Raw genomic sequence first — 19,104 nt, 5'->3', positions numbered from 1 at the left:
ATCTTTAGGGTCCCTTCCATCCCAAACCATTCCATAATTCTATGACTTCTTTCAACATTTCTTACTGAGTGTTTTTGCTCTCGGAGGTTATACCTGCAAAGACATCCATTCCAGTTTCTCAGAGGAAAAAAAAAAACACCATGGGATCCTCCTGCCCTACCTTTGCTTTCTTCATATCACAGCAACTTTTCCAGCAATGACCCTTAGTTCCTAAATATTTCCAAATGCGTAGCATCCACATACTGCCAGAGCAGCCCAAGAACAGGGTGGGAGAAAGGCTGCCACAAGAATTTAGTACTGAAGGTATCAGTCAGAATATAGGGAGCACTGCTAACAAAGTGATGGCCTGGAAGGGGGATAAGGAAAGAAAGAAAAACCTCTTTCAGCCTTTTCCACTTGCAGAGAGTTTTATTTTGACAAGGAGTGGGAAAATGCTCTCTTTCACTTCTAGCACAAGAAGCATCTGAAGGCATGTCCCACCTTCAGTCGTGCCCCAGCACAGGAGCAGTCTTCAGCACGGTGCAAAGACTTCAGGGTTGATCCCACCCTTTTCTTAACTCCATCAAAAAACACTTCATCAACTGCCTCATGGGAACTCAGCCTTACAATAAAGACAAATAGCAGCAACTCTCTCCTTACTGTGTGTAAAGAGAAGGGGAAGCTTATAAATAGAAAACGTCAAGGCCGTGTCACTAGCATTCATGAGTAGAATGGATTTAAAACATCAGCAAGTTTATATTATTGGGGATAATATTACTACTACAGCTTAAAACATTCCTTGTAAATGTGATTCTTAAGAAGAATCACATTTTTGTTGCATTTTCAAAAAAAAAAAACCAACAAACCAAACCACCAAAAAACAACAAAAAAGTACATTTTACAGTTCACCTGAACAATATAATTTCTTCCAGCTGACAGCATGAGTAATTTCATTGCACTCAGTAAAACTCAATGTTTGAAAACCTTAAGTCAGTCTTTTGCTTTGGAGTAAGTTCTACACATTCTCCATGCAAAATGTAACCTTCAAGAAACAAAGATTTTTTTTTTTTTTTTTTCCTGGTATTGGGAAGAAGTGTTTTTATAGGGCTTCTGGTGCCAAAGAAAATTTATAAGTTCCTGCAGAAAGGTGAGAGGATATGTGTTATTTCTGAGGTGACAAAAACCATTTTATTGCCTATTCTTTTACATAAAATGCTGTTAACTTCTACCCCATGCCACAGAAGTTGACAAGGTAGAAGAAGATTCTATGTTTTGCTGTGTACAGTGTGTATTTTCTGCCTCTTAAAAACAACAAAGATATAAAACCCACATGTGGCCATTTCAAAAGAAACCGTGTAAGTATTATCTGTGTTCTGATTACCAGCCAGGCTATGGAAGTGAGCTATGGCCAGCAAAAAGTAACAGGACTGACCAGTTATTTTTCTCTCAGCGTGCTCCTGAGACCAAGGAGAGATTTTATACATAAAGCTATACTATAACTATTCCAGGCCTTTCAAAGAGTTAAGGAATACTTCAAAATTTTGAACTAAATATAATACAAAGTTCTGCAAATGGATCCTATCTGCTCCAATGCTGGAGAAAAAAAGACAGAATTTTGAGTTAATTTTACTGTGCTAACAAAGAAATCTAGTAAACCCATATACATAAAAATTTATTCTCCCCATGTATCAATCCGTCCATCAACTGCACAATCTGACTGCCACTCTCCTCCTGCCCTTCCCTTTTGATCTCTTGTCAAAGGCAGTTCTGGCTATCAGGACAGGAAGAGTTTGTCACTTTGGCCAAGACAAGCAACAAAAAAAGAGAGTCCTTTTGCAATTCTTGACTTGGTATCAACATTAAGAAAATACTTAATTTCAAGGAGAGAGTAGAAAAGGAGAAAAACAGGAAGCCTGTAGCTCTAAAGTATTCTACAAGATAAAACCAGATTGGTTCCAATGAAAACTTTAGTACCACAAAGAGCTTTCACATTTTGTTGTGCATTGTTATAAAACACACAAGTCAAAATATCTGGCATATGGATTAGCTGAAGGCAATGTTTTTGTTAATGCAATGAAGAAATTTATCCTCCTCATGTCCTCTGACACTAAAATTTCCTGTTCTGCAGAATTGCCAACTCTTTAAAATTCACAAAATTTGAGAAAAAATTGGTGTGCATTTCAAAATGTGACACCATCAAAAAGAAAAGGCCAGTGCAGAACAAATACACAACAGCTGGCAGGCAAAACATATTAAAAATCTCAGTAACTAACTGTTAGTGATAATGACTGAACAAGTCTACTGCATTTCACTCTCTAATTTTTTTTCTATTTTACCTTTCTTCACAGTTTACTTCTGCCAGCTTATGTAAAACAAATCATTAGCATCACTGACAAATCATCTTGCATTAAGCAGTTATCTGTGTCATTACATATATAGACAGACACCTGTACTCACATTTCTGTGCTCTCTCATGTAAATGTCCCACTACCATTCTGATCAATAGAGCCAGTTTTACTGATCTTCTGCTTCAGAACAATGGCAACAAAGTGTTTTTGAAGGTAAAAAGGCTCCAGGCTTTGTTCTCTAGCTAGGAGGAGGACACTGGGCAAGAGTTCCTTAACAAGCATTGTTGCATGCTGCCTCAGATGAGGAATTTTACTACAAACACAGAAGAAACAAAGAAGCTTGAATATAGTTTGCATGGTTAAAAGAAGCAGAGATGAGACAAAGTTCCCAGATTTCCTGATTTCTGTTAGCATCAACCTATAGTGAAGGCTCCTGATAATAAGAAGTTTGCTTGGATGGGAGCTGCAGTGGATCTGGTGCCTGCCCAGAGAACCTGTAAGAAGGGAAGAGGGTCCCAGCTTTGAGACAAAGAAGAGCTTTAACCCAGAACTCCTGGTGACATATACTAAATGCCTATGTGATTTTATGGGTTTGATAACATTCAGCAGTCTGCTTCCTACAGCAAGAGGTAGGTGCTTTTAATTGTGTTTAGATTATGCTTATTGTAGTGGAGTCTGGTGCAGAGATTCACTGACCTGGAAATGAAACACCTTTCTGTACATGACCCTTCACTCTGTTTTTTTCATCTCAATATATTCAAGTGACAAAAGATAAGTTCTGGAAAAGTTTTACTTTCTTCATACATAAAAAGGAAAGACTGCCATAAGAGTATCTCAGGTAGAGCAGCAGGTCAGCAGATAAAACTGTAAATTTAATCTGCAAGTGTTAGTTGCAACAAAAGGTCAGTTTTGGCCCAAATTATCTGCTGCTTTGTGGGGTCATCACACAGCTGGGCAGAACATGTCTTCTTCCCAGCACTTCATGATGCAACAGCAGAGGGTGTTGCAGATCAGGTGTAAGGTGCCCTGAAGAGAACTTGCAATTCTTTTTTCTTTCTGGTTGATTCTGTTAAGTTTTTTGTAAGCTTAGCACCAACTCAGAAATAACATGAAAATAATTATGATTTGAAAAAAAAACCCAAACATAGCATGTATGAAAAGAGGAGGAGAGAGTTGACACAAAGAAACTGTTTCCTTTCTATTCTTCTTTGTCAATAAGTGAATGGGAAAAATAAACCAAAAGTTTAATCCACACGGGAAATACTGAAGTAAAGAGAGAAATCTTCAGACATGACACAAGATGGGTCTCACACATTGAAATTCCAGAGGAAATCACTGTCCTGAAACAGGGGATCAAATCTTCCCTAGATACTGGAATATACACAAAGATTATCCAGCACTTCACAATTCTGGGAGATTAATTATTTCACACCTGACAATTTCTAGGGCACCCTGATGAAAACTGAGACCCTGCGTGCTGTTTGTTACCTTCCCCCATCATAAGAAAAACGAAAATCTACGGTGCACCAAACAGCTGAGGAAGTCCTGCAGATTCCCAGGGAAAAGTCTGCTCGTTGCAAAAAGAGCATCCCTCTACTGATCCCCTGCCTCCCTCTTGTCTAATATCCCCATGGTAAAACCTTGGGGCCTGAATTGTGCAGACATTTAGGAAGACTTCCACGTATTTCCACTAAGTTTTATTTTTTAATTTATAAATAAAAGAGAAATAACTGATCCAAAATTGGGCACTGCTCCTATGTTGATACCATACAATGCTCTCCTTATGCCTGTAATTGATCAAAATAGCTCTATGGCTGGATATAGCACCATAGGAAAATAACACACCTTCTAAATAACTGCCTTGCTGCAGGCAGATGATGACCCACTGAAATCATGTTTAGAGGAGGGATGCTACACTTTCTCCGTAACACTGATATCATTGCTAAATACAAAATTTTCAAAGATGCATCCTGGAAGCAGGGATTGGTGCACAGTCACCCATGATTTCCAGTTATGGACAGAAACCCGTAGTTTATCCCAAGTAACTGAGCACTGATAGCTGCTCTCAGTCAAAAGCCAGCCACCAGCTGCACTCATTACAAACAAAATTCAGTCTTTGATCCATTTGATTTTAATATACAAGTTGGTACAAAATGCATATATCAGTGGCTGCAGGCATTTCACACTGACGTGAATGCAACTGAATCACCAAGCAAGAAGGGAGGTTTTACCCCTCCTTGGTCCATACGATGTTGATGGCTCAGCCAAATGCAAGCAGGATATCAATTCTGCCAGAATGACATGTACAGCCCCACAGGAACATATTTCTTGGTTTAGGTATAGGACACAAGATTGTGTTCTAAATAAGTTAGCTATAAATAAGTGTTGGGAGGGATGGACTGATGTGGAGAAGAGAGAACCCCTTCAAATTGACTGCGGGGTCCAAATTAAGTGGCAGATTAAGTGCTCTCTGTTTTCATTTCTTTAATCAAGTCTCCTAAGTCTTTTTCCTCAGCATGCTTTGTATTTAAAGTGCTGTAAATATGTGTTCTTATTTGTACTTTATCTAAACTCAGTTTAACTGGAGTTTCTTAGTCAAGGTTGAGGGAAAATAAATATCCTGGTACTGGAGAATTTCCAAAGTGTCCATCTCCCCAAACCATTTTGTGAAGGTTTACTTAGGTAGATATTGCTGACAACATTTTGATAATATTTTGACAGTATTATTTGAGAGCCAAGTATGACAGAATTAAAAGAAGAAAAAGCCATTTCAGTGGTAAACAGGGAAGCTTTCTGGCATGTGGCAAGATCACTGTAGCACCAAGTACTTGCCCAGGAATGAAAACCACACAGCAATATCAAGACTAAAAGCAGAATACGTACCCTTTTCCATCAATCAAATCTGTTCCCTAAAAAGGAATTAAAACTCTTCATTGAATCAAGATATAAACACATGCCTTTCACCAGCCATGCAGATCTTGCCAAAGTTTCTATAAGAATAGCTTTTTAATTGAAAAAGTTACCTGGATTTTTGTAGATGCTAAGCACATCCTTGAAATAATGAGGTAAGAATCTTTCTAATAAAAGCAGCACATCCTCCAACTCCTCCAGAATGCCCACAAGCAGAAAATTTTCATTAACATTCAGCTTTGCTCTTTCAAGGGCCCATTCACCAGGCTCCCTGTATGAAATTAATGGAAGGAGAGAGAGGGAGGAAAAAAGAAAGAGTTTAAATATGCATTTACTTGAGAAATTCAAGTCAAGAACACAAGTGAATAAAAAAAATGTTCAATGCTGTATGTAGCACAGAACATTAAAAAACCAAACCAAACAAACACCAAACCTGAGTGGTTTACCGAGCATTTCCACACAAAACCTATAATTGGTTTGGCATGTAAACACACAATCACATTAAAAGGATGTTGATCACTGCATGGAAGTGCTCCATTCTGATGTTATCTTTTGCCGAGTTGTTTATAGGCTCAAACTTGTGAACTCCTGTATTTTGACTTGGAAGCACAACCCATCTCATGGGAGGAATGCCTTCCCTGGGTGACAAAGGGTGCGAAGGGGTGGTGGTGTCACAGAATCACAGAGTGTCCTGAGTTGGAAGGGACCCACGAGGATCATTGAGTGCAACTCCTGTCCCTGCATATGACAATGCTGTGTCCCTGAACAACAGCAGAACTGCTGCTGGCAATCATTGCCTGCTGTTGCCCAGCAAATGCCACACAGGAGGCCACCAGCCTGTTTCCCACCTTATTCTTCATTTTAACTTCTGCCAAAGTCTCTATGAGCTTCCCTTTCCCTGCCACTACCCCTGGCTGCCCTGCGGCTCTGTTACAGGATTCACATTTGTTTGCTCTGACTGATACTGGTTTTGAAGATCAGTTATTCTGTCATTTCCCCCAGTGGGAGAAGCTGTTAGGACACCAGAACATCTTTATGCTTCTCTCATAGTTTCATGCAAGCACAATTAGGTTTTAAAAGTATATAAATCTTAAGTCTCTTAGATGAACGTATTAATTTATGTCCTGGGAGTAGTGATCAACATCTACTATTGATAAGGGATATAATGCCAGTGTCTCAAAATAAAGGAAATTAGCTGTTTCCCAGGGTCCAGCTGGTATGATGAACATCTGCGTGACACAGGCTACCTGAGAAGGGCTGGTGATCATACCTCTGCCTTGACTTGCATTAGGCTACTGCAAATTCTATGTGATAGTGAACTTCTAACATTTGTCAGAAGCTCGTTTGATGACACGCGGAAAAGCTTATTGTTCTACACTCCCACTAGAGCAGACTTCGAGCAGGTTTTTAATTCCCTATCACCTTCTTTGCATTGGTCCATTTTCTGGAAGAACAGAGTGTCCTAAGAAACACTACGAGCCTCCTTTTTGCACCTCCTTGTGAGACTAGGAAGCAGCTGAAGGAAGCGCAAGGGCATAACAGGAGACACATCTATAACAAGCTACAAAACAGTACTTCAATATACTGCTCAGAAACCCCATGGAGGTATGTGATGCAAGTATTCAGACATGCCACTGTTGTTAACGGGATTACTCATATATACAAGTTAAGTGTGCAAACATGAGCATTTGCAAATGAGGCCAAAATACATTAAGAAAAACAGTGTAACAAAAATGAAGTAAGGAATGTGTCTTGCTTCTCAATCATACCCTCACGTATGCCATAAAACTAAAGCAAGATTTTAAAGCAGAGGTACTTTGAAACTGAGACATAAGAACGAACACATTTTCATTTGGTATTGCTTCTACGAATAAGCATGGCTTTTGAAAGACATTTTTGAGAACATGTGCGTGTTCCACTATGGAGAAGTAGTAACAATAAATAAATAGAACACCTTGAAGTTGAACAAACCTAATAAAGAACATGCTGTTACCAACAATATGAAAGTACTTGGAAATAAGAAGGATTTTAAAATTAGTCACATGTAATTGCATGAAAATTTACTATGCAGTATCAATAATACAGAACTATGAGAATAGCATAAATAGACACAATAAAAATGAACTAGTTTAATTACAGCAGCAGAAGGCTGCACTTCACATAGTTTTAAGCATGATTACTATTTCTTACACTGACATAGAAACCTGGAATTTCTCAGACACAGACCTGATACAAGCATCTGAGCAGAGCTAAAATGTATATTACAAAATCACAGTGCAGGTAAAATGAGGAATGAGTCCATAAAGTCACTGCCATTCTCACCTTGTCAACCCAGAAAAGAAAAATCCACATGTTTACATCCAGATTTGATGAATTATTCAAGTATTAAACCAAGAAAAAAGAATAGTACTACATTTGCATTACTATCCTTACTCCACATATAATGCTACATGGTATTACACTTTTCTTTTGTACTTCAAAATAACTGTTGCTTCTTTATTACCAGTTTCTGACAAAACGCTGGCAATAGCTATTTCTGAACAAAGCGGGATACCTTGTATATATTTACCTGCATCTTGGATGCTGTCCACAGAAATATGGTATGATGTAAAATAACCTGGGATTGGAACATTCAGGGTAGTTTTCAAGGATACATACATTAATGTCCTGTGGAAAGAAAAACAAAACAGAGATTGAATACCACATATTCTTTTCTCTATTAACAGGTGTTTCCTTTATCTCATACTTTATGCAATCACCTCCAAGAACTGTGCTGAGGCTACACCAAATACCTTAAAAAGTCATCTACCAGTCAATTTGTCTACTTCTAAATATCATTAGAAAGTTTAAGTAGGAAAAAAACAAGTGATTTTTGTCCTAGAGATTACTGAATGATTCAGAATGGGACACATTGATCAACTTTCATACTGAGTTATATTTAAAATATTCAGGAGATTATTTTCACTCTTCTTTGTTCTAAATACACCCTGGGGGAAACTTGAAGTAGCCAGAATAAATCAAACTGAGACAACAATTATTTTCTTTATATCTTTTTTTATTCTGCTTCATTCAATGACTGGAACGAATGTAAGCTGTAATTTGCACAGCTTACTCTTGATATAAAAACATACATCACTTTCGATTACAATTTCGTACATTCCTCAGATGTTTGGAATTGAGCTTATTGTGTAAACCCTCACTGAGAAGAGGGTTTATTAGAAAGTATTTATCATTTTCCTGACATCTTGCTTATCTAATTAGTAGCTATTTATCATTTTTCAAAGACTAGGCATAGCTACAGCACCCTGAGAAAATGTATTCCATTTCTAGTTTCACTCTGGCACAATAATAAATGTACCTGCAAGCGGGACTGAATTCCCCAATCCTTATTTAGTGTAAGAGACCTGTACTATGCAAGCAGACCCATTGACTCCAAAGTGGTGCACAGGGCAAAATAAAAGGGCAAGGAAACAAAGATGAAAGGATCTCATCTTTGCAAAACCAATCTTCATTCTTATTCAAAGATGCATGCTTTTATAATGCAATAGGCTTGACACACATCAACATCAAACCAGTAACTAAACCAATTCATACTTCATTGAGTAAATAAAATGAGATAGAGGACACTTCAGTGGGCAACATGTCCTCTGCCAGACAGAAGTGCTGGGCAGAGTGGGAGCCAGGGAGAGCATCTCCGGCTCCCCTGGGCAGCGGCAGGTACTGGCTACGGGCCTCCAGCTACTGCATCCGCTTCTGAGATCTCAGAGCAGAAAAACTCCTCCCAGAATTTCAGCCCTCAAGCTGAACTCCATCAGTGTCACAACTGGGTCCGTAAGCCTTTTAAAGTATATTCCTGTTTCCTCCTCTGTCTTATGTATATGTAAATCAGATTTTATAAGCACATCAGAAGATCCTGGGCTGGGAAGTAAATCACATGGAGAGGAATCATCAAAGAAAACAACAAAAAGATTGCCAACTGGAATACAAACAACGCACCTCCCCTGCTCCCACCAGTGTATTCAAGCATATAGAGAAGGGCTTGTCTTAGATACCTACCAGAAGATTAATGGTGAAGACCTGAATTTTGACATTCAAGGCTCTGAGTTGAAGCCACCCAGCCCTCCATTCTCAATGCTACGAATATTACTAAGAAATCTACTGGTGGCACAGTAAGGTGGCACAGGCAATGTGTCCCTCCTATAATCCCAATAGCTTTTTTTTTTTCTTTTTAAACATGAATTAAAAATTGCAGTTCTTAAAAGGTTTATTGTGCTATTACTATAGACGTCACCAGAGATGTTTTCAGGGATGCATATTTTCAGCTTTTATAAGAACATGCAGAGACCTGCAATGAATTCATAAATCTCTTGGAACTGGAAAAAAACTGGAAATACTGTCTTGAAAATACTTTAAATTATGTCCAAGTCAGCTTCCACTTGATTAATGGATTAATTAGAATGCAGAAAATCTTATGCACGATTTAAAAATCATCAGTATCACCCAACTAAGAGCTGTTTCTCTTTCCTTGCTCCTATACAAAGATGAAGTGACATTAACTCAAAACAAAGAAACTTGCTTCTTTGCAAGAATAATGAATACAGTGAGTCAGAAAATATTCCTGGAGATGAATAAGTATCAACGCCCAATCCAGAAGCATAACAGGGATGTTCTAGTCCTTCTGAAAGCAATTTTTGATTAATATGGCTGGACAAACATCGATATGATAAAAGCAATGTGAATTCATGTGGAACATCCTGCAGCTTTAACAACTGAACAGCTTATATTTAGTCAAAAAGAGATTCTTAGTATTCCTTTTTATGTAAACTGCTTGTAGGGTCACTGAAACAAGTGGGACAGCACTAAACTATTGAGTGGCAATTCCCTTAACATTTGATTTGTGGAAGGAATGCAAAAGGATGAGAGAGCAAAATCTCTCCTTCTCCTCATTGATGCACTCAAGATAAAGGCCAGGTATGTTTTTATAGGAACCTTCAATTTTTCACCATACAAGGGCACACATTTGATGTTCCTGACATCAGAAGCACCAGGTTTACTCTGCAGTAAGAGCACTGGCCCTTCCCAGTCTGCACTTCACCACCACCGCTGTGATCCACGTTACAGTGCTGGAGCATCCTGATGCATTCGCAGCATGTGTTTGCCTTCCCTGTTTTAATGTATTAATAATTTGTGAAATAAATCACCGGCCACCACTTATCCCCTCAGAGGAGATTTTACTTGATAATAATTATGCAGCTCCATGAGATGTGAAATCACAGTTATTAACTAAGAGGTGGGACAAAAGAGAGGTTGGCCTGAGGTGTGCTGGTCATTCCAAAACTTACCCAGAGCTGAAGGAAGCTGCTCTTTGGTTGCTGCTGGGACTTACAGGAATTTCTGGTTTTTTTTCTGAGCATGAAAGCTAAGGTGAAATTTCATTATTCTAGGCAGTGTTATTCTGTTAGCCCAAGCAACATCAATGCTACATTTCCAAGTAAGAGCATGTTTTCCCAGCAGGACACATCTTTCAGAGCAGAAAGACCTTTATGTGACACAAAAAATTGCAAGGTGACAGATGACAGCCTTGCTCATTTAAATCACTGGAAGAGCCCTGTAAAAAAGATTATTCAAATACAGCTGAGAAGGAGAGAGAAAGAAAGAAACAGAGCTACTTTGATCATACTCCTCCACAATAAAGAAAGAGGAATTTTATTTTATTCCTCAGCTCCTGGCTACAATCCACACCGCTCACATCCTGCTGGGCTTCTGTCTCCAGCAGGCAGAGGGACATGCGGGAAGCAGCCCTGGGGCTGCAACCAACAACAGAAACAGCCTTTCTTTTTAATAGTACTATATTTTTCTATTGTTACAATTTTGGCTGAAAAGGTAAATTGGTAGTGTCTATTTCTTTCTTCTGTAAAATTGTCTTTCTTATAAAAATCACAGTGTACTCTATTCTATTAATTGGTCAATGAGCCAGACTACTCATCTACCAGAAATATATCAATAGTGTGTTATTAATATATTTTGAAAAAATTATAACAAATGAACCATTTTTTTTGCCCTACTGAGCTCATACATGCAACGTATGAAGGAGAAAGTCTGCATGTGATTAAAAATACCTTATGAATACAAAATTCCTTTGGGAATTTTAATGCTAACACAAAAAAGAACAAACTTTAAAGTATTTTCTGTAAAACAATAAGCAATTTACTTAAGTGAATTTCTTTAACTGATTGCAAATACTGCACCATATACAAAAAGATGTGATCTGAGATTGGAGAGTTCTTCCCCACCCCCATATAAAAAACTAAGAGCACTGGAGGAAATAATCACCTCTTTTTTTGTTCAGAAGAAACACCTAACGTGTTTGGTGGTTTTTTTGTTCATTTATTTATTTTTGTTGAATGATTCTTGGGCTTCAAAGTATTCCCTATTTCTTGATCCTCAGTGTCGGAATCAAAAAATTACAGAAACACCAGATTCTGCCATGGATGTATGGCATTTCTTAGTATCCCTAAAAATTTTAAATGAAGAATCATAACTCAAATACATACACACCTTGGAAGTATTTTCCTGTTAATCAGCCATTAACCTATGGGAAGCCAAAGAAATGGCCCTTCCTTCTCTCACAATCAAAATGAAAAATATGAGTCTTTCCATGCCTTGCCTGAGTGGGATACTGCAACTCCAGTGAATCCAGGAGACGCTGCTGACAGCCCAGCCCTGGTGCCTGATCCTTACTTAAGTCTGAAGGTTGCAGATGTGAAGCTGAGGTGTGTCATGGAGGCTACAGAGGAAGCAGTGACCTAAATAAATACCTTTCAAGTTTCCATAAAAGGAAATGAAATAAAATGATGTGGAAAACCAGTGAGTGAGCCCAGTCTACAGTGACCTCTTCTGCTTACAAGGCTGCTCTTCATACGCTGCTACAGTCAGTGTTGCAGTCTAGTCCTCACTGTCGCCAGCCAAGGAAAATTATTCTGCTCTACTGAGAGCCCCTGAGAATCCTGTGGCTTGTAAAATGTTTTCTCACATACTTGCTTGGTGTTTGTGAAGAGGTCAAGCTGACCATTACATCCCGAGGAGAACATTGCATCATATGAACTAAATATGACAACACTGAAATAAAAAAGAAATCTGCTGCATTCTGTGACCCCTAGTTAGGGAGCTCTGGGTGGTCACAGCAAGAGGGAAGAAAATGTAAACACGACGGCTCAGGAAATGGCTCGCAAGTGTTAATATGAAATGAAAGAAGGCAAAGAACAGCTTCTTACTCTCGAAGGTTGCAGGAAGACGTACCTTGCTTTGGAGACACTGAGAAGTCAAGGTACAGTTGGAATTAAGGTTTTCAAATACAAATGTAATGTGACTTAATAAATGTTATTTAAGAGCACAAGTTATTTACATATATTTAAAGAAAATAAAACAAAATGCAATGCTCATTTTTAACCCTAATTAAAGAGGTTTTTACTTCACCAGGTGATATTCAAAGTTTCTATTCTATCTCAATCCAGTATTTAGGTAACTAGAGTCATACAGCAGCAAGATGACCTTTTTCTTTCAAGTTCTGGACACATTTGGTCCCGTTTTGTGTACCTATGCTAAGGGCACTCACAGCAGGTTGCTGTGGGGTGGAGAGGTGCTGGGCATCCCTTCCCAAACCAGCACTACCAGCACAACTGAAGCCAAGTGTTTCCCAGCCCATGCTATTGTGGCACCAAGTCCCTCCAAGGAGGGCTGCCAGGTGGGCTGGATTGTGCCAGACCGGTGGGATGATGGTCCTCTGGACAGAACAGCAAGCTGGACAAGCCTAATGGGACACCAGTTGTTAGGCTGCAGAGCGAGGAGTGGGCACTTCAGGGAGAAGCTCCACAAGATGGCAGAGCTGATCTAGCCAACCAAATCATGGTTTTCTGTCCCGGATGTCCCCTGCACCAGCTGTGAGGGCACTTTCATTCCTCTGCATGGTTCACCAGCTCAAAAACAAACAGAAAGCCTTTTCTTTCCCTCTGTTGCCTTCTGGTCTTCTACCAAAAGAGCCAACAACACAGGGCTTGCTCACAGAAATGCTGTAATGCCAGCATATCCCCCTCACAGTGACACAGGCCGTGTTTAATGACTTCAGACACCCTGTTAATTTCTTTTAATGATTTTGCCACTGCGGTCATTGCAATGACTGGGAAGCCATCACTAGAGCATGTGGCAGCTTCACATCGTCACAGCCTGTCCCCTACCCCCAAATACTGCCACTGCTGCAAAACACACCCATGGTCCCAGCATCTCTGTCTGTGGCACTTTGCAATCCATGGATACCAGGGACTTCTGAGCTACCTGGCAGATCTTGGGTAGTTACTGACGAGACAGAAGAGGTGGGACTTGCATTTCATCCTATAGAGGAGTGACAAGGATCTCAACTGCTGTGAAAGAGAAGACTACATTGACCAGAGACATCTAGTAAAGCCAGTCCTCTGGTGAGTCCATGCAACAGATTTAGGTCTGTCCTGTGAAGACAGATGCTACAGCTGGTGGAAGCCAGTGACAGGATTTTGGGGACTGAAGCACAAAATGGTGAAGTGCCTGGGGTGCTTGAACAGCCTGGGCTGTGCTCCCCAAAGACATCGTCTTCTAGCTGGCTTTACCATGGCCTTCCTGCTGGAAGGCCAAGAGGTACACTGTCTGCTTCAACAGTTTCAACTTTTGAAAGCAGAGCTGAGGTTTGCATTTTAAAACTAGTTTCTAGTCACAGGTAATATTCCTTTCAACTCTTTCTAGCTTGGAGTGTCTGCTTTTGAAGAGATACACTTCTGAATGCTTTGTATAGCTCCTGAAAGGCCGCAGTCATTTCACATCTTTGCAGGTATTAAAGTTCCTTTCCTGCGTGTATTTGTCAGGAGTTGAAATATGCTTTTTTAAAAAAAAAAACTTTGATCTCTTTAATTCCCAGAAAATCCTCACTATCATTTCTTCAAAAAAACACTATTTGCCTTCATCTAAATCACCTATTCAATAAAAAGCAGCAGCAAAAGCAACTGGAGAATGAAAAGAAGGGCCCTCTCATCACCTGTCCTTCTGCAAGGCCCGGTGCCCTGCTACAGAATGGGATAGGTTAATAGCCTGTGCAGAAGATCAGAAAAACATCCTTCAGGAAGTTTCAGGGACTCCTCATAGCAGCACTTTGGATGAGCAAAAGCATTCTGTACAGCCAGTTCATTAGATTCAAGCTGCTGCCCTCCAGCCATCTTATCTAAAGGTTAGTTCAAAAGAACAGCTGTCCAGTAAAACAAAGTGATGTGCTTGTACAAATGTGCTGGTTTTTTCCCCTCCCCAAATAATTTTTCACTTATTATTTACCTGGAAACAGACTCTCTTCCCTTCTCCTCTTTTCCAATTTTTCAGATGCTTCCTATAACCACCACTTCTGTCAGCAAATCATCAGTCAACCACTTGCTTTGACACGAGGGGGTGTTTACCTACAAGCTCCAATAAAACCTCTCTCTTATGGCTGACTGGCTTTCCCATAGGTGAGCAGAAGTCCTGGGGATGAGAAGAAATCACCACACGCTGTCAGTAGCCAGGGGCTACCAAGGCCAACCTGATGTCTTGCAGAAAGCCCCTGAGGAGTTCCTCTAAAACAACAAGGACAACTGAGAAGACTGGACCCTGCTGTGTTTTCCTGATTATTCACTGGGCTATTTTTGAAAGAACTTTTCATAAAAGTTAACACATACACAGTTGTTATGGGGAAACAACAGACAGCTACAGACAGAGGACACATTCAAGTGACCATATTTCAGCTCTTCTCCATATTGACCTTTTGTCAAGGCAGGCTATTGCTAGCCAAAAGGCTCCAAAGACATTTTGTTCACACTCTCAGAGCAAATTCCCTCTCCAGCATTACTGGTCTGGGTAGCGAGTCACACCAATATGTTTGCTTCAAGTCAGTCAACTATGTGTACAAGAAAAAATACACTAAAAAGTGGGGAACATAAAGGTCTCTGATTTGAAAAAAAAAAAAAAAAGAAAGAAAGAAAAATGTACTTTAGAAACTGGAAAAAACCTCTAGTTCTCCAATGTTTAAGCTAAACAAAATTAAAGGAAAGGAAGCATTTTTGTTAATTCTCTAGCAAAGCACTCACTCTCATGAGCAGGACTGCTACACTTCCCTCTTCTGAGTCTCCAGAGACCCCAACGGATGGAGAAGACAGGCCAGACAGCTCTCTTTCCCTCCAGACAGGGGGAAGTCCACCCGCCATCTTGAGAAAGGGTGGAGAGAACTGTTTGCAAGTGCTCTTAGTTGACTTAAGCAAATAAAATTTAAAAGTACTTCTGGTGCTTCTGATAAAACCTTGTGAAGACTGGAAATTAATTAATTAATTAACTTATTTATTTCCCGCAGTTTCACCTCCAGGGAATGAGTTTGCACCAATTCATATGTCCAGATTGAAACTGAACCTACCTCTGTACCCAAAAGAGCATCCAAACTTGGAGGTTTTAGTAGATATGTCTGCCATTAACCATGTGTAGTATGATTGCTGTTCTCACAGACAAATATGGCTTTAATCGAGACAAGCATACAGTCACCTCCTTGCTGCCCCAACTCTTTGGGGGTGTGCACAGCACACCACCACCCCAGGCCACTGAACAGCAGCAGTGCTGTAACTCCCCACAGCTTTCTTCTGATCTCACCTCACCTGCAGTTACAAGACCAGCTTACAGATTTATTACAAAATTTTTCTGTTTCACACGCTCCAGGGTGGCACATCAATGATACATTTGAGAGAGGTGATGGGAAGCTTACCAAACCCTTATCAAGTATAGATGATTTGAGATCAACCCTAAATATCAGCAGAGGTAGCATAAAAAGGAATATAGAATCATAGAATGTCCTGAGTTTGAAGGGACCCACAAGGATCATCGAGTCCAACTCCTGTCCCTGCATATGACAACTCCACAGTTCACACCATGTGTCTGAGAGTATTGTCCAGTCTCTTCTTGAACACTGTCAGGCTTGGGGCCGTGACACCTCCCTGGGGAGCCTGTTCCAGTGCTCCGCCACCCCCTGGGTGAAGAACCTTCTCCTAATGTCCAACCTAAACCTCCCCGGTCACACCTTCCTGCCATTCCCTTGGGTTCTGTCATTGGTCACTAAAGGCAAGAGATCAGCGCCTGCCCTTCCTCCTCCCCTTGAGAGGAAGCTGTAGCTGTGATGAGGTCTCCCCTTAGTCTCCTCCAGACTGAACAAACCAAGCGACTTTAGCTGCTCCTCATACGGCTTCCTCTCCAAACTCTTCACGAACTTCATAGCCTCTTCTGGACACTCTCCAGTAGCTTAATATCTTTTCTCTCCTGTGTCACCCAGAACTGCACACAGTGCTCCAGGTGAGGCTGCAGCAGCGCAGAGCAGAGCGGGACAATCTCCTCCCTTGACTGGCTGGTAATGCTGTGCCTGATGCACCCAGGACACGGGTGGCCCTCTTGGCTGCCAGGGACACTGTTGGCTCATGTTCAACTTGCTGTCGACCAGAACCCCCGATCCTTCTCCACAGAGCTGCTCTCCAGCATCTTGTCTTCCAGTTTGTATGTACAGTCAGGGTTGTCAGGTCCCAGGTGCAAAATCTGGCACTTGCTCCTGTTGAACTTCATGTGCTTGGTGATTGCCCAGTTCTCCGATTTGCCCAGATCCCTTTGCAGGGCCTCTCTGCTCTCAAGAGTGTCGAAAGCTCCTCCCACTTTCAAGTCATTGGCAAACTTACTAAGCAATCCCTCAAGTCCTGAGTCTAAGTCAGTTATAAAGACAATGAATAGTTCTGGCCCTAAGATGGATCCCTGTGGAACCCCACTAGTGACTGGTCGCCAGCCTGACATAACCCCATTTAGTAGAACCCTTTCTATTACTAGAAATTTCTATTATGAGAACCCCTTCTATTCCTCTTCTCAAAGCTTGATACTTTTCCTCAGTAACTGCATCAGTAGGCTAGACATTTATACTTGCAAGTTAATGAAACTTCATTTTGTTTCATAGTATTAGATAACTTTTCTTTCATTAAAAAAGCCTGTATTGCAAGTGTACAATTATTCAAGAGAAAATTCTATTATTAAAATCTGGAGAAAAAGAGAAAATATTTTTAAATGCTAGGATATGAAGGCTGGTTCATGTAAGTAATCTTTTAATTGTGCTTTAATTGTGCTCTAATGAGGAAACTTGGCTTTTTAAAGCTACCCTAGGGTAGCCTATGGCTTGTTTAGATTCAATCTGTGCTGTCTGTACATCAGCACAGATTTCCTTTTTTTTTTTTTTTTTTGGTGGTAGAGGATAATTCTGCATTTTGTTTGAATTGACTTTCCAATCTTGTCCAGCAAAATACGTGTTTTTCATTTTTTCCCCCAGACCACATAAGCAAATAGGTTGCCAAGTTTAATTCCCACTTGTTTCTTTTTGACAGACTCTTTTGGCTGAGCTAATTTGCCTGGTTTTCCTGCCAACAATGTATTCAGCTCTTCTTCCTGGCATCCTAGCAAGTGAAGCAGCAGCTAATAAAACAGCATTTTCTGCTGTCTACATTTTAATTTAGCAGAGACATAAATTATTAATTAATATACAAACTTCTTCTGGCTTTAACATAACAGAGGTGATGAACTATGCCCACAAAGGCTACTATTTGGATTGTGATAAACATTAAACACATTTGTAAGTCCCAATTTTCTAACTTATAATGATGTATAACATGGAGAAAATGCATAGGCGGATATTTTTCTCTCTTCTCTGTTACGAGAAATTGTATTATTAATTTGTCAAATACCAGTTTTACCAGTTAGAATGGAATCACCTTACAGTTTTAAACAGGCACTTTCTTGTATCTTTTCCATTGCTTTTGTATTTTTCACCTCAAACTGTCTTAGCATGGGAAATATATGAAAAAAATAGAAAGAAATCATGCCAAAAAAGGGAGAGTGCCTGCCAGCTGGAAGAAGTGTATAAGCATTAAATAACCATCCTGTTACAGAGGGCACAGATCCAAGGAAGACCAAAAATACAGATCATTACACTGCAATCAAGAATGAATCCCAGTAGCAACTAACAGCAGGGAGACAGTACATCTGTTAATGCTGTTTACTAACACCTATTCATAAAAGAACCTGGAAAATTAGTCTGCTCCGATGATGACCCTTAATAAAGTCAATTAGTGATGGCATACATTCAATTCTGCAAATGCTGAGCAGGGAACACCCCTGACCTCAGGGATTTCTCAGTCCTCCCTAATGCAGCACTGCTGGACCCCAGCCAGCAGATGCCTGTGAGAAAAGCGGTGAGTTGACAGATACATCCAGCAATTTACACTCAGAAAAGATAACTCTCGAGTACAGATAAAGATATTCTCTGACAGATGATGGTCTCAGCCTGGAGCTGACTATGAGGCTGAAGTCAGTGGGCTTGAAGTGGACAGACATGCAGGTGGTGGGCGAGGATCCTCCTGCCAGGGTGGTTGCACCCGTACCCGGCAATGCAGCACAGCCCTGGCTGCTGCCCGTCCTGGGAGGGACGGCTGCTACAGCAAACCCAGAGCCTCAACAGGCATTTTAGTCCAGCCTTTGCGAGGGGAGAACCAAGCTTATCTAAATTTCAGAGTGTAATTTGTCCAATCTGTTCATAAACATGGTCACATCTCTCTCTAATTCCTACCAGTGCTTTGCTGCTCCTACTGTCAGAAAACCTTTACTGCTATCTGATGTGGAAACACCTTAATGTAACTTAAGGAAACTCCTTTTAGTCTTGTTCTTGATGAACACAACGAATAACTGAAGGACATCTGCTTCACAGCACATTTTTATTCATCTGGAGATTTGCATTTCTCTACAGTATTTCCTT

The 19,104-nt window shown here is 40.3% G+C and overlaps 1 protein-coding gene across 1 annotated transcript in view; it reads right to left on the bottom strand.

Moving 5' to 3' along the window:
- Nucleotides 1-19,104, bottom strand: part of UST (uronyl 2-sulfotransferase) — a 167,523-nt gene that overhangs the window by 28,048 nt on the left and 120,371 nt on the right. The window contains exons 6-7 of the mRNA XM_065835205.2: nucleotides 7,807-7,904; nucleotides 5,351-5,508 (exon numbers count right to left, since the gene is read on the bottom strand). Of these exons, the coding sequence (XP_065691277.1) occupies nucleotides 5,351-5,508; nucleotides 7,807-7,904 (256 nt within the window). The remainder of the gene's footprint in view (nucleotides 1-5,350; nucleotides 5,509-7,806; nucleotides 7,905-19,104) is intronic.

Source organism: Patagioenas fasciata, chromosome 3, assembly GCF_037038585.1.
Source record: "Patagioenas fasciata isolate bPatFas1 chromosome 3, bPatFas1.hap1, whole genome shotgun sequence".
NCBI lineage: Eukaryota > Metazoa > Chordata > Aves > Columbiformes > Columbidae > Patagioenas > Patagioenas fasciata.
Note: the sequence above shows the minus strand (reverse complement) of the source record. Positions and strands in the feature narration are given on the sequence as shown.